This window comes from Lepisma saccharinum, chromosome 1, assembly GCF_977018435.1.
Source record: "Lepisma saccharinum chromosome 1, izLepSacc3.1, whole genome shotgun sequence".
NCBI classification, from domain to species: domain Eukaryota; kingdom Metazoa; phylum Arthropoda; class Insecta; order Zygentoma; family Lepismatidae; genus Lepisma; species Lepisma saccharinum.
The window spans coordinates 38,654,697-38,670,949 of NC_139229.1; the positions used below are offsets into that span (position 1 = coordinate 38,654,697).

General features: G+C 37.3%; 1 protein-coding gene across 1 annotated transcript in view; it reads right to left on the reverse strand.

The window, feature by feature from the left end:
* Positions 1–16,253, reverse strand: part of r (carbamoyl-phosphate synthetase 2, aspartate transcarbamylase, and dihydroorotase rudimentary) — a 228,192-nt gene that overhangs the window by 161,128 nt on the left and 50,811 nt on the right. Inside the window, exons 2-6 of the mRNA XM_083130942.1 lie at positions 13,766–13,904; positions 11,626–11,899; positions 6,558–6,871; positions 2,921–3,106; positions 1,480–1,876 (exon numbers count right to left, since the gene is read on the reverse strand). Of these exons, the coding sequence (XP_082987068.1) occupies positions 1,480–1,876; positions 2,921–3,106; positions 6,558–6,871; positions 11,626–11,899; positions 13,766–13,904 (1,310 nt within the window). The remainder of the gene's footprint in view (positions 1–1,479; positions 1,877–2,920; positions 3,107–6,557; positions 6,872–11,625; positions 11,900–13,765; positions 13,905–16,253) is intronic.

Below are 16,253 nucleotides of genomic sequence, written 5' to 3' on the forward strand. Positions count from 1 at the left end.
ACGAAATTTATAGGTTTTAAATGAAGAGAAAGAGAGAAAGAGTGTTAATATAATTATTTTGTAACGCATATATAGAATAATATATGAAAAAGAAAATCTTGAAAAATTGCCACATACATCTGTTAAATGTATCTTTCTTTGTATTTAAATTTGGCAGTCAACAAATTATTTTACGAAGATCTGTAAGCCTGTATTTAAAACTATACAAATGTAGAATCATTTATTCTGATGAACTTATATGTTTACTTCATTTGTATAAAAATACGTAAATGCGTTAATGATAGGAGCAACTAATTCACACCATAAAGAAATTATTTCAGTAGGTGCACAAGGCTCACCTTTTTATCAGTTGAAGGACACGGGGAAAAGGGGGGGGTGTAAAACATGTTAAGTGACATTTTCATCATTGTCTTGTAACAAAGTAAAAACAGCCATCTTTCAACTTTTGCGTTACCGACTGAGCCACCGCGGCCACCTTATTGAACTAAATAATGACCAAAATGTCACTTACCATGTTTTACCCTCGAGTCCTTCGGTTAATAGTGTAAAATAAGTGAAACTAGATTATTGCTGATGCCATAAAGAAGAATTATACAACAGTAGTTTTGCATACTTTTGAGAGCAATACCAATAAACAGAAAGAAGTAACAATATCTTAGGGCACTATGCTGTAAAATCATTCCTCACAAAATGGTCCTTCTATATGATTTGCTTTGCTATTCAACATTAGTACGAGTAAAATTCAATTCAATTTGACGTAAATTGAAATATTTCGTGACTAATTCCTAAATAAGGAAATTTTCCAACTTAAACAAGACAATAGTTTCACAAGTGGAACTCTAACCAAATACTAAAACTAGCCATACTTCTTCTTGAGTCCACGTATTCTTGCAGAAGTACATTGAATAAGAATTATTTCTCCAAAGTATACTATGTGCATTATGAAAAAATTGTGTACATATAAATATAGGGTGTGGCAATGAATCGGGCAATTTTAAATACTCCAGACTTAAGACAAAATAATGCATAAGAAAACATACATAATTGAGACAAAATTAACTACTTTTTTCATTGAAGACGAAATACCATAAGAAAATACAATCATTACATTTTGATTTGTTTGAAAATAACATTACTATAATGACTTCCATTTTGTTGCACACACTCTCTCAGTCTTTAGGGTATGTTTGACATCACATTGCCCAGCATGGCCACAGGAATTTGAACCACCTCTTCCTGGATCTGACCTTTAAGTTCACTGAAGGTAGTGGTTGGAATACTTGCTTTCAGATACTGTTTCTGAAATGCATGCTGTGCATGAAGTAGATGTAGTAGTCACATGTTACCTCTGATGCAACAACTAGCTATATCCAATATTGCAAAAAAATGCCGGATTCATTGCTGCACCCTGTACAAGCAATATATTTTTAAAAAAATTATATATATACACACAGACACCTCTTATGTTCTTTTAGCTACCTGTTCTACATATTCAGGTGTCAGTGGAAGGAAATACACTTTATCGGCCAATCCTTTGGATGTTTGAACTGTGGCAATGTTTGGATTTATAAGAAGCGTTTGTATCTTCTCCTCCCTCAGGGCTTTTAACGCTTGTGAACCGGAGTAGTCAAATTCTCCTGCCTGGCCAATGGAGAGACCTCCGGATCCAAGGATGAGGACTTTCTTAGGAAAGTTCATGATTCTGTTGGAAATTGGGCCATTTGGAAATTCATTGAAAGCTAAATATTCATCCAATTTCCTCTGCACGGACATTCCGCTCATCCCGATCTTGCATGCAGTGACAACTTCCAAGAAAGCATCGAACAAGCACTCCAGGTCCTCTGGCCCGGCTGTATGTTCAGGATGGAACTGTACACTGTAAAAAAAATATAAAACTTAGCGTAAACACAATATATCTCACAAGCCCCATCAAAATCAGCAGTGATTCCAAAAGCAATTTATATGATAACTAAGAGATATATACAAGTAGATACAACACTTTCTAGTCTGAATTATCCTGAGAGTTATGCAAAATCATGGAAAATTGATTAATAATAATACGGTAGCTGGAGGAAACTCTGGGGGTAAAGGCAGCCAGGGCCATGGTGCTGATCACATCATCCCCACCTTCAGCCGTGATCAAGAAAGCATGCGGCCCTAACTCCACACCCCTATACACCTTCACGGCATGGTGCAAAGCACAAGGGAGCACTTTACTTTTTTTTCACTTTTGAAAGAGGAAACTCTCATCAGACACTAGAAAAACTAAAATTTTAGAGGGCTTAAGAACTGGCTTTCCATTGGGTGACATGTGGTTAGTGCATCAAGTACTAGTGCCACTGTTTTCTGGCTTTGAAGACCAGAGTCTGCTACTACTCGCTTCCAAGTAGCTCCCCTACGTAGGCGTAACTTGAGAGAAGGTAAGGAGGATACTTGCCCCCTGAAATATCCAGGTTTATTAAAAGTTAATTCCAGGTTTTAACCTTCTGGAACCTGAGGTTCATGTTCTGTCCCCTCCCTCCCCTTATCCTATGCTGCTGGCTTCCACCATTATAAACATAATGCTGGATTAACATGGAAATAATTGAGCTCATACCATTGACTGAATGCAGGACAACTCTCACCAAAAGTAATTGTGCTAACCATTCTACTAAGCAGAAGCTCCACAATGTCATATAGCTATAGCTGTCTCTTAATTAGTAGCAATTATGGAAGTTCTCAAGATCATTTTTCCTGAAGTATAGAACTCAAAGTGTTCTATTCAATTTGGCTAGCAACAGTTAGTGTTGAAGAGTACAAGTAATTTTAGACATTTATGACCTTATAAAAATGTAAGAAATCATTTCCATGAACATTTATTTGTTTTCTATGGTTATTCCATCAAGTGACACACAAGTTAAAATGCACAGCAACCACTCACCTGAAGAACGGCTTAGTTGAATGAACCAGACCCTCATTCGTGAGATCGTTGGTGTTTGTGAACAGAACAGACCAACCTGCTGGAAGATCAGACACATCAACAGCAAAACCATGATTCTGCGACGTCATATAACATCGACCGGTGCCATGGTGAGAGCATGGTTGGTTATGGCCTCTGTTCCCATACCTGAAATATTAATAAAGTGAAATGTTACTGTCCAAGATTCTTACAAAAAAAAAAAAAAACACTGGTGGCCACAGTGGCTCAGTCAGTAATGTGTCTGACTACCATGCTAAAGGTCCCAGATTCGATCCCCGGCCAGTTCAAATTCGGGAACTTTTCTAACGTTGGAAGCGGCCCCGGTGCATGTCAAATGACATGGGTACCTGGGGGAAACACAGGCAGGTAAAGGCGGTTAGGGGCATGAGGCTGATCACATCACCCCCACTCACGACCGGATCAACCACACCCCAATATGCCTTCATAGAGTGGTGTTAAGCACAGGGAAGCACTTTACCTTTTTTTTACCTTTTTATTGGTCTGCATCATGCGAAGGATACTGACTAAATAAGTTCCATTTGCAAGTACTGCTGCCACAGTGCTGCTGTCAAGATGGTGAACATTCTGATGAGTTTGTTGATCATTTCACAAGGCACAGATGACATTTGGAGACATTCGATTGGCATTTGCACATAGTTTATTCCAGACGCCAATGAATCTAAAATAAGACCTACACTGATTTATTGAATTAATTTCACTTAATAAATTACAAGATGATGGAGTTGCCATATTCATATAGCATTAATCTAGGCATATATTTTAATATACCCCTATTAATATGAAATGTTGTCTGTAATCCATTTCCACAATCCAAAGACCAGGAAACTGGGGGATATTCACTGTCAACTTTGTGAGGTGTATTGAGAACATGCAATGAGTTATTTAATGATATTGAGATAGGTGCAATTTCTAAAGAAACAACATGGAAATGTGAATGAAGATGGATAGAAAATAAGAGAGAACAGACTATTTCAATATTTTCCACAAATTTCACAGTCACTTCTTCAAAAAATTCTAATAAACTTTTGTTTCAGAAACTGTGAGCATGTTGCATACTGAAGATGCTTACGGAAGAACACAAAGTGAAACGAAGTCAAGTGCATTGGCCTTTCTGGCATGACACAGTGAGAGGTGTGATTACTTCTTCAGTCATAAAGGCACAGGGGATGAGAAATTAGCGTTGCACGAAACCCCTGAACCTCCATAGAGTGGAGGCACATGGCATTTGACCGGGAACAATTCGATCATCCCCCTACAGAACAGACCTAATGCCAAGTGATTTTCATGGGTTTCTGCACCTGAAATCCTTCCTTGGCTGGTGGTTACAGGATGATAATGAGGTAAAAGAAGCAGTTACCACATGGTTTGCATCATGGGCGGCATAATTCAATGGTAAAGGGATGCTAAAACTAATGTTCTGCTACAATAAGTGCCTCAACGAACTATGGTTTCTGAATATAGTGGAACCCCAATTTTACAATTCCCCACATTATACATCCAATCTTGATGGTCCCAACATAGCAAAAAGTTGCAAAATTGTCTCCATCCTTACATTTTCCTGCATTTTAAGTTGTTTTTTTTTTAGCTTCACTCCCTGAAAAACGTAAAATCGAGGTTCCACTGTATATAGCCTATTGGAACAAACTTTCTGGATAACCATCGTAACATTACACTGCACAAGGGTTCAGACATATACCATAGTTCTTCTGAATTTAGAAGTACCAAGCAGGCCAGAGCTGACACCACTTCAAATTTATATCCATACTCTTACATATTCCTACGAATAATAATGATTGAAAATTGCAATAATTAAAAACTGTTGAAAATACTGATAAATATTATTGTGTATGTACAAAGGCTGTCGCAGAGAAGGTGAGACTTATTCCTGTATAGGAAAACAGCGACCTCCATTGGCTAGGAAATGTACTAGGGTGAAAATTTGGATCATTAGCTCTCGATTGAGACCAAAATGAGCGCAATAGGTCAAAAAGTCATAACTGCATAGCAGTTAAAAGACAAGCATGTACATGGACCCCTCCAAGAATCATTAAAATGAAAAAAAAAAAATTACAAACCACAACATTTTTATTCAGAATCAGCTATATCGAGTAGATGTACATCTTTTTCAAAATAGGCACCATTGACAGCTAAGCAAGCGTCCATACGCTCCTGCCACTTTGTGAATGTCTTCGAAAATTCGTCGTCAGGTAGCGAACTGAAGAAAACTTGCACTGCAGTGATCACTTCTTTGTTTGTCATGAAATGACGACATCGTAAAGCAGCCTTTAAAAGTGGAAATAGCCAAAAGTCGCAGACTGCAAGGTCCAGCCTGTATGCTGGAACTGGGAAAATTTCTATTTTTTCGTCGCGTAATCCTGAAAAGCAGCGTGGTATGTGGGCGTGCGTTATCGTGGTACAATATGATTCGCGCCCATCTTCGAACAACTTGTGCCATTGGAACACTGTGGCTCTACTCAGTCTGTCTTGATTGGCATATACCTGTTGAAACATTGCATATGTTTCCACACCACTTTTCCCTAAACGCCAACAAAATTTTATGGCATGTCGCTGATCTTGAATACTCATCGCGAAAAGCAATGTTATACACAAAAACCTGAAGAGGTAAACGAAACACGTTCCACGTAAATCAACACAGCTGTTCACTAACGTGGTTTCGCAACATGTGACAACTTGATACGGAAACAGAATGAGTCATCCTATATAACGCGACTAGTGCCGAAACCATAGGCAGTGTTGTCAAGGCAGGAAAAAATCTGTCTCACCTTCTCTGCAACAGCCTTTGTATATTGTGTATAATTGTAATTCTACTCCAATTATATGAATCAAGTTGCTTTACAATATTCGAGAATTATATCAAACTATTATGTAAAAAAACAGGTATTTAAACACAAAATTCTTCTTTTCTCCCACAATAATGGTGCAAAATGAATAAAAACTTCAAATTTTGAAAAATTTCCATTGTATTTAGAATCCATAAAAATGCTACATGGCATTTTTGTGCACCCTGCAAAAGATGAAAAAGTTGGAAAGGTATCGGCAGGTATCAACTGGTTGAGTTGGCTCTTTAAGTCCACTTTATGCACAGTAAGGCTAATCGGCACTGGGCCTACAGTGTAAAGTGGGATCCAAACCACTATGTGCCTCCACCAGGAATCAAACCCAGGACCTCTCGATTACAAGGCGATGACATTATCACTGCGCCATCGGAGAGGCCTTGGCAGGTATCGACTCAGCCCTATTGTTTATTGTTTTGTCGTCCTTTTACTTTTATTATGAAAGTTTTGGGGTCTTCAATTTCTAAATATATATCTGCTTACGTAATATCAGTAATATTACATAATAATAATAAAAATAATAATATTTAGCTTCTTTCTTGTCTGTTGACAGTGTTCAAATGATTTGAAACCTGACCCTGACACATACCTGAAAACTGTTCCAAAATGCCAAACACAAAAGGATGGTAATTGCAAGTACATTTGTATATGATAACTGCACAAAACAAGATTAAAACTAACCACAATAAATAAACAGACAAGAGCAAAATGAGAAAGCTTACTTCATTTTATAAGTTTTACATCCTGCTGCAACAGCCAGCAGTTGATGTCCTAGGCATATTCCAAATATGGGTTTCACGGCTTTAGCTGCAATAACCTTCCGAATGTTGGACACAACTTCAGTACAAATTGCAGGGTCGCCAGGTCCATTGCTTAGAAATAGTCCATCATATTCATCGGGATTTAAGGGATGATTCCAAGGAACTAGATCCACTCTGGCATTTCTAGATAAGAAGCAGCGTAGCTGATTGTACTTCAGGCCACAGTCCACCGCACAAATGCGAGGACTCCCAGTGGCATTGTATATAACTGGAAACTGAAAGGATAGAAAAACAACATTGTTATTAGGTCAAGACTGTCAACTGCCAAATATAAAAATTCTTGGCAAATGTCTACAGTGGTTACAGAAAAAATCTGTTTCAATGCTACAAATGAGGATTTTCATCAGGGAAGAGTAAAAAGGATTATACCACCAAATGCCCCTTCTATGGGTTTCTGGAGGGAGGGTTGAACAGGTCTGTTGACCTTCCTGGAAATTGTCCTTGTCATTGTTCCTTTAAAGTTAAAAAAGATCAGAAAGTTTGTTATATTTATTGTTAATAACAGGAATAAAGTTCAGTTAGTTAGTATTAGTTTAGTTTTAAAAATTTCAAAACTTAAAATTTTGAGAATTCAGGGCTATCTAAGCTATCTGCAAAGCCCAGACTCAGTGACCAAAATACAGAAAAAAATATATCTCTGAGAAATGTGCATAAAATTGTTCATTTCAATAAGATGAACCTGATTTCTTATGAGTTGGCTCCTTATTTCTTAGGAATTGGAAACATTGCCCACTTTCTTTGAATTCGCGAGGCGGTTAGCCTGCAAATCCACGGGGTGACTGGTGAATGTGACAGCTATCTTAAGGATCGCCCGATCAGTGTTGCAAACCAATTTTTCCCAGCATGCATTTTCCCCAGGAACGGAGAATTGTGGAGCCAAACTGTTACAGGAGAGGGAACAGGGTTGCATATGGTGGGAAAATTTCCTCTGAACCTCCTCAACAGTCTGTGTCAATGTTGCAAACCAGTTTTTCCCAGCATATAATTTTCCCAGGAACGGGGAATTTTGAAGCCAGATTATCGCAGGCAAGGGGAAAGTGTGTCACATGACAGAGGCAAGAACATCATTGAATGCTTACAGACGAGTTGGAAAAGAGGTCCTTCACCTTCAAACAACTAGTTACTTGTTGGCTAACCGGGAATGGTTTATGAGTGCATCTAAAAATTACCAAAATGACAAGGACCAGTTCTAGTGTACATCGTGTTGAGTGGTCTTTAAGGTTTCCTTGGTGCGTGGAATTTATTTAGAGGCAGCATGTGAATACAGTAGTGAGTGGATTGTATTTTTGTGAATGATATGTGCTGTGTTGTGTAGTGAACTGAAATGAGGGACATAATGAACAAGCTATCTATTCGGCTAACGTATGCGTATAAGCTCCAAATTGTTGTGGATTTTTCTTTTATGTCCACTTTATGCACAGATAAGCTAATGGGGATCGGACCTACAGTTAAAGTGGTATTCGAACCAACATGTATCGAACCCACCCCCCTTGTTGCAAGGCAACTACATTAACAGTGTGCCAACAAGGAGGCTCTGAAATTCAAATCATAAAAATAGGTAGGTTGAAGTTTTATATTTATTCTTGTATATAGGCCTACAAAATATTTCACAATATGGGTCTCTATTTATGCAAATAAGTGGCAGCGGTGGCTCAGTCGGTAACGCATCTGACTACCATGCTCAAGGTCCCGGGTTCGATCCCCAGTTGGTTCAAATCCGGGAACTTTTCTAACATTGGAAGCGGCCCTGGTGCCCACCCAGCATCGAATAACATGGGTACCTGGGGGAAACCCTGGGGGGTAAAGGTGGTCAGGGGCATGATGCTGGTCACATCATTCGCACTCATGACCGGATCAAGAAAGTGTGGGGCATTACCCCCACACCCCTACCCCTATACGCCTTCATGGGGTGGTGCTAAGCACAGGGGAGCAGTTTACTTCTTTTTTTTACTTTTTACTTTTATTTATGCAAATAAGAATGAAATTCTTTCCTTACTGACATAGTGTACATTTCCATATTTTTTTGTGAGGTATATAATTTTAATCACAATGTCACATCACTTCAACCCTCCACCCCAAATGAGCTCTAAAAAAAAATCCCCACCAGCAATTTTTTTCCATTCGAACGCTATGATATGGTGTGATAGCCCAGGATTTTTAACCCAGTATACACCACTTTGAGAAAGGTCATTAAATAAAAGCTTTAGGACTAAAACTTTCGCAACTTTTAACCCCTTTTCTTGAGGAATGTAAAAGTTAAAAATAAGCAGAATTACTGTGCAGTTAAGTGCACTAACTGTATGTGATGTAAAAACGTAACAAAAAACAGTTGTGCTGAATATTCAAGAAGAAGCAGAAGCAGTAGAAGGTGGTGGGGGTAGTAGTAGTAGTAGTAAAATTTGGAATAAAATTAGTTCTCATTTGCTTTTATAGTTCTTATTGTATAATAATAATCATCAACATGATTATTATTGTTCATTATGTTCAAGTTTTACCAAAGACTTGACATCCCTCTACCAAAATTTCTGGTGATGCCCATGCTTCCTTCTTACCCTTCTCTGATGAAGATCCTTAATTATAGGATTGAAGCAGATTTTATCTCACATTTGACTTCAATTGTGTTTCACAGGCCAGCATGCACCTTTCTCATTTTTAGACTTGTGTCTTGTGCATGTTAGACCATCTTGTGGTTTTTAACATGCATGCAGTGGTTCTTTTATTCTTCTATGATGATTTTGAACACTGAATCCTTTACATGTTAGTGATTTTTTTTTCTCTGTCCAAAAACTGAGATAAAATCAACATGATAAAGAACAAATCTTCGAAACATTGTTTTCCTCCATCTCAGCTCATTAACGTAAGTGAAACTTGACAAATACAGATTTTATCTGCACATTAACCACTACTGGTACACTTTCTTTTTTTCATTTTGAATACAGTAAAACCTCGTTAATTCGGACAGGCAAAAAAAAAAGGCAGAATGCAATGTTTTAAATGTGGCTAGAAGTCAACAAGAGAACTTCCCAAAGAAAAGGCAGTCAACCACTGATGAAATTCTCTTTCCCACAGACTGTACTGTATAGTGTATTGTAGGCCTATGCCCTTTAAATACACCATAATAAACGTGTCTTGTTGCTATAAACGGAGTTTTAATGCACTTTCTACTGTTCTTTTAAGTTATTTCAGTTAATCCGGACTTTCGTTAAACTGATCAACTTATCCCCCCCATTAGTCTGGATTAACGAGGTTTCACTGTATATAAAATAACATCTTTATCTTCATGATCCATCCATGCCTTTATATATGCATGAAGGGTCCATAATACATAACCCTAATTTTGCATTCCCCAGTTTTACATTTTCCTGCATTATACATTAAATCTTAATGGTCCCAATAGAGTAAAATGCTATAAAATTTTCCTCGATTTTACATTTTCCTGTATTTTAAGTTATTTCACCTTGGTCCCCTGAAAAATGTAAAATCGAGGTTCTACTGTTTACTCTTCAGCTGTAAAAAGTTGTTTATTAAAGTATAAGGGAGAATTCACACCGAAGAAACACACGACACGCAACATGCAACACAAAACACGTGTCACTTGGAAGTCAACACTCGGTAATCAATGCAACCTTTCAAACCAAAGAAACACGGCAAGATGCACGTGTCGCATGTCTCTTACGTGCCTCTCGGACTGTGCCGTTTTCTCAATACCATGCATCGTGTTTCTTCAGTTTGTTGTTCGCGCATGCGCAGCGAATGCTTCATTCCAACGAGCTGTATTTAGACTCTAGAAGAGAATCCAACCGGTATTATGTTTAATCCTCTAATTTGATGATATAATAAAGTATCAATATGTACAATGTTTTAACAATATTTTAAGATTTAAACACGACGTTCGCTTTATCAAGTTTTTTGATGCAGTAATCTATCGGCTGTAATTTGCCTTCAACATCGTGATAAGAGGCCATGTTTTGGCCATTTACCTGACTGCTTTTATTTGAAAAAGTCAGCTTATGGAGGCACTTTAGTCCAAACTATAGTGAACATGGTAAAGTACTCTAGTGCATTGTTTTTCAACCATGGACCGCAACCCGAAACCGTGCCCTCGTATCAACTATACTGAGCTGTGAAATGTTCTGCTAAAACTGGTTGACAACTATCATAATCCCAATATCATATTTGAGTTGTGAGTTTTCATTTTTTAAGTCCATTTTATGCACAAAAAGACTAATCAGAACTGGATCTGCCCGGTGCCTCCCCGGTTATCGAACCCGGGATCACTTAATTACAAGGAGACGACGTTACCACTTTGTCTTCCATATTTTTATATTTGTCAACAAATATACACGCGTAATCAAACTATTATTACTCTTATGATTATGCTAGAATTTATTTATCAATATTTAATTTTATAGGTACATGTTAATTCATGCATAAAATCTTCAATACTGTAAAGATTTACGACGAAAATTCTTCGGCTAAGGGCATTGACTTAAAAAGAATACCGTGACATGGCTTCAAGAAGGTTGAGAACCATTTCTCTAGTGTTTAGGTATTCGCTTTATTCAGGCTGAAAAGTCTAGCGTATACAGTTTGATTTCAGTGCATATTATTTCTTAGTTTTCTCGTGCACAACATGCCTCTCCCAAGTTTCAATACCTTGCACAAATTTTACAACGCAGTTTACATGTAACAATGTCTCTTGTTACGTTATTTTCAGGTGACTAATAAACTGATTAATGCAATTATATCGGTACCATCATGCAAACTGAGCAAAGAAATCAAGTGTCGCTTGCCGCGTGCATCTTGTTTCTTCGGTGTGAAACACTCGTGTCGCGTGTTGCATGTCGCATGTTTCTTCGGTGTGAATTCTCCCTTAACCTTCATGACAATAGTAGCCTCTCTGTATGTCTGCAAAACAGCTAATACAAGTATAACCTAAACCTAACCTAGACACATACACACTACATACCTTCACTGACACCTCCTGCACAAGATTCCGCTTGTTGGGGTCCTCAAATGTGAAGTCCTTTGGAACTGCATTCCCAACTATAATTCTGCCAAGCATGGTGCCCCTCTCACGGATTTTCTTGGTGAGCTGCCTGGTGTCGATGCCATGTATCCCGGGAACCTTGTGCTCTTTCAGCCAGTTTGAAAGAGTTTTGGCTTGCCTCCAGTGACTGGGTGTATCACACAGTTCCCCAACCACAAGACCTGCTGCCCAAATTTTACGAGATTCCAACCAACTGGGGGAAAAATAAATAAAAATTACCAACTTACACTGAAATTAAAAGTTAAAATTCCTTTTGCATCATACTAAAAACTGGCTTATCTGAAATGACTTTTTGCGAATTTTCAAACCACTATTATTACAAGCATAAAAACACAGTTTTTCGTTGTGACGTTTCAGAAGAACATATGCTCCCTTCATCAGACATTTATTTTTAGTTTGATTAAAGATACAGTTATGTATCATTAATCAAACTAAAAATAAATGTATGATGAAGGGAGCGTGTGTTCTCTTGAAATGTCCCAACGAAAAACTGTGTTTTTACGCTTATCTGTAATTGACGGATGGGCAGTAGGGTCAATTTAGTTTGCACAGCAATTTTCAATAACAAACATATTGATGTGGAAATATTCTGATTAATTGGAATTTGCCAGTGTCTGAAATAGAACATGCCAATCAAATCAGCAATTACCAAATTAATTTAATGATATTGGCCAAAGGAAACTAAAATATCCCATTAGATGTAGACGTTGCCAACTAATTTAAACACATAATCGAACAAATGGTTATGCCATAATTTATTTATCAATATTAAATTTCTAGGATACATATTAATTAACACAAAGTTTAAAAAAATAGAAAGCTATTTACAAGTAAAATTTCGGGTCATGGACTTTTAAAAAATGAATTTACCAGGCCACAGGCTCACGAAGGTTGAGAACCAATCACGAAGGTTGAGAAACAATGTTCTAGTGTGTCCAAAATGGTAATGGTCACATCAAATTTGGATAAATGGTTCTTAGGTGTATTCACAATGCAAATAAGCTCCTGCTAAGCTTGCTGTCTTTGGTTTGATCCCTGGCGGGAAATCAAAAACGTTAAATTTCATCCAACATAGTGCAGACAATTGGGAAGCTACTTGAACACAATTCTAGCAAACTCCAGTCTCAAAAGTCAGAAAACAGGGGCAATGGGACACAATGTGCTGACCACACCATGCAATGAAAAGTAACTTGGCAGGTCTTGGTCCTCAAAGGGGTGTTGTGACAAGTTTTATTTCGTTTCCATACATGTAGACAAGTATATCACTGTACTAAAAATAAAAGTTATCCATTTACAGTTCATCAGTACAAATAAAATAACTTTTGCATTTCACACAAACACAGCCTATGATGCTCATTATGCTACACAACTTGTCTGAAATGTAACATGGTTTGTGAGTGTTCTCTCTATATTGAGTTACAGAATAAAATTGATTACTCGGTGTAAATATTATAACAATCTCAGATCAGTAAGACATAAACATATTATTCGGGGCTAATATTAACTCAGAATTATCATAGATATCGCTGGCTGAATACTATGTTGTCGTATGTCCATCTCCACTAACTTATCAGGAAAGCTGACTGAAGTTGGAAATGTGTGGATTTTGATCACACTACACGATTTATGCAAACATTTTATTAATGTTGATAATTCACACCACTTGACAGCCATATATGTCGCTTCAGAAAGGGACGCATTAACATGTATGGAACATGTCAATGCCATCGACTCATTTCTGACACAGTGCAGATACGACAAAACAGTATTCAGCTGGATATTGTGAAACAAATCGATGAATAAAAAAAAAATATCAGAAAACACTATTGATTATAAAATATATTAAACTGATTTTGTAATGTTCAACCTTGGCTTGGAAGAGGTTGGTAGAAACAGGGTGCGAGTAACATCATAATGAGAGGCTTACAAGGAGATTTCAAAGCATTTGATATCAAGTGCTAGTTTGATCTTGTCACATTAAATGTATTTAATCTAATTAATTAGCTATTAATATAAAATTAAATATATAACAAACAAGAAAATAACATGGCATACTTACTAAGGAATTCCAAATTCATTATGCTTGTCACTAGGAACACCATAGTTTCCAATCAATGGATACGTCAGAACTAGAATTTGAGAATGATATGAAGGGTCTGTCAAGGATTCAGGATACCCCACCATTCCAGTTTGGAACACTACAAGAAAAATTGTACATGTTGATAATAAATAAGAAAGACATGGATTGCAACTAATTACTTTTCTATCAACTGGTTATAAGGCTGTTTCTCATTCGTTATAATGGATAATAATTCAACTTTGGAACTATACACAACAAATAGGATTTGATTGATTGATTGATTGATTTGCTTTATTTTACTTTGCTTTTTGTGCTACTTTTGGCGAATTTGCGAAGATTGGTACATGATGAAATTGATGAATGGACACTCACAAACATCCATGCCCAGGCTGGGATTCGAACCCGGGACCGCCACATCAAATAGGAGTATTGTGTAGGGCTTGTGAGATCACAACCAGCCCTATATAGGGGCAAATTGGGCACTTGCCCCTTTCCCGAAGCCCCGTGCCTCAGGAGGGTCCTACGTCAGATAAAAATAATTGTTTGTTTATGGTTTATGCGAGCTTACATGACTGATGCTTCAAATCAAGTAATTAATCTTATTTTTCCTGACTTCATGGATTGTTTTGACATACTTAAAAATATATAAAAATTCTGAAATCATATTCTAAACACAGTACTACATAAAAGTAGTGCTCAAATATTTCAATCAAACATACTTCATGTGCTTGATTATAGAATGAATTCATGATGTGAAGATATTATTTTACATGTAAATTCACTACAGCATCAAAATTCAATTAAAAGTAAACAAAAGACGGACTTGATTAATTTGGTTTATTTTACTTTGCTTATCTTCTACTTTTGGCTAATCGCGAATATGAGGATGAGTGATACCATGATGAAATTGATGAAGGGATGCTCACAAATAACACCCATGCAAAGGCCGGGATTCGAACCCAGGACCTCTGGCATCGTAGTGCACTATGCTAACCACTCCACCACGAAGGTCGGGAGTAAACAAAAGAGAATTCTGATAGACAATGTTACTGGGTAAATTAAAAATTTCCACCAACAGGTAAAATAATAGTTTTATTTTGAATACACCCAGTTTTGTAATTAAATATAATTAACGTAGCACCAGTGCCACATCGGAAATGAAAAGAAACGACAATTTAGAAATGTATTAGCCTCTATTCTTGGTTTTAACATTAAAGACTTATTAACTGTAACAATGTTTATATTGTAATTATACAGGACACCTCAAATTCTGACTAATGATGAAAAATCTCAGACTTTTTCTTTCCTCTGAATTTTTTTCTGTTATAAGTATATTGCATGCCCAGGCCCTGCACTCACCTAGGGTCGACCTTGTGTGGGACTGAGAATGGGTTAAATCTACATACTATGCCAATCAGGGGTGCCCATCCACCCCCCCCCCCCCCATGGCTTATAATGCACTCCTCCCAAAAGTTAGAGTATTCCCCTTGCCCCCCTTTATGCCGAATTATATTCTCAAATTATTTTGATCAGACAAAATGGGCAGAACAATATAACATAATACAGACATATTTAAGCAATATATGATTACTTTAGGTATTGTTTACAACATAGACACTTACATGTATATTACTTTGACATTGATTGAAATAACATATTACATAAATGATAACTTCTGAAGTTGTTGCAGCAAACTTATTGATAATTTCCTCACTTTGCACCACTTTTAAAATATCGGACTCAATATTAATAATGTTTCCACAGCACGTCCCCCCCTCACATTCCAAACCGATTCTAAAGACATAAGAGGTGGTGTCTCATTTCAACCCCATATCACCACGATCACCCACAGGTAGATAAAATGTACATAATAACCACAACTAAAAATCAATAACAAGTCAATCACACGAAACGATCCCCTATTTTTTGTGTGAAGATATATAGAAGTGATAGCTAAGCTATAAAATTTTGTCCCTCCACAAATATTCCCATGATGCAGGCGCGTCACGAATACCCCCTGTGGGCACCCCTGACACCAATTACTGTTGGGGAGTGGTGAACATAATTTGCTATGAAGACAGACGTCCCAGGTTCGAACTTTTGTCAAAGTGGATTTAAACACATGTTAGATAGGGAATTTAAAGGTCAAAAAGGGAATCTTGGGAATAGGGGAATTTTCAGTTAAAAAAGCAATAACACTGGAAAGATGGTGGCCGAAAGATGATTATCTCATCACTGCCTGCGTTGCCTTTTGGTAAAGCTTTAGTTAAGCATTTGCAAATAAATTTACTAATGAAACATGCTATAGAAGTTTTGTGATTGGGTGTGGGGGTTCAATCCCAAATCCCACCTTAGCAGTGCAGAAGTGAAAAATAACATTTGTGGCATATAATCTTGGTTAGAAACACCACCAGTGCAGAATGTCTGCAGACGCATGCCCAAGAACTGACCATACAACCACTGGCAG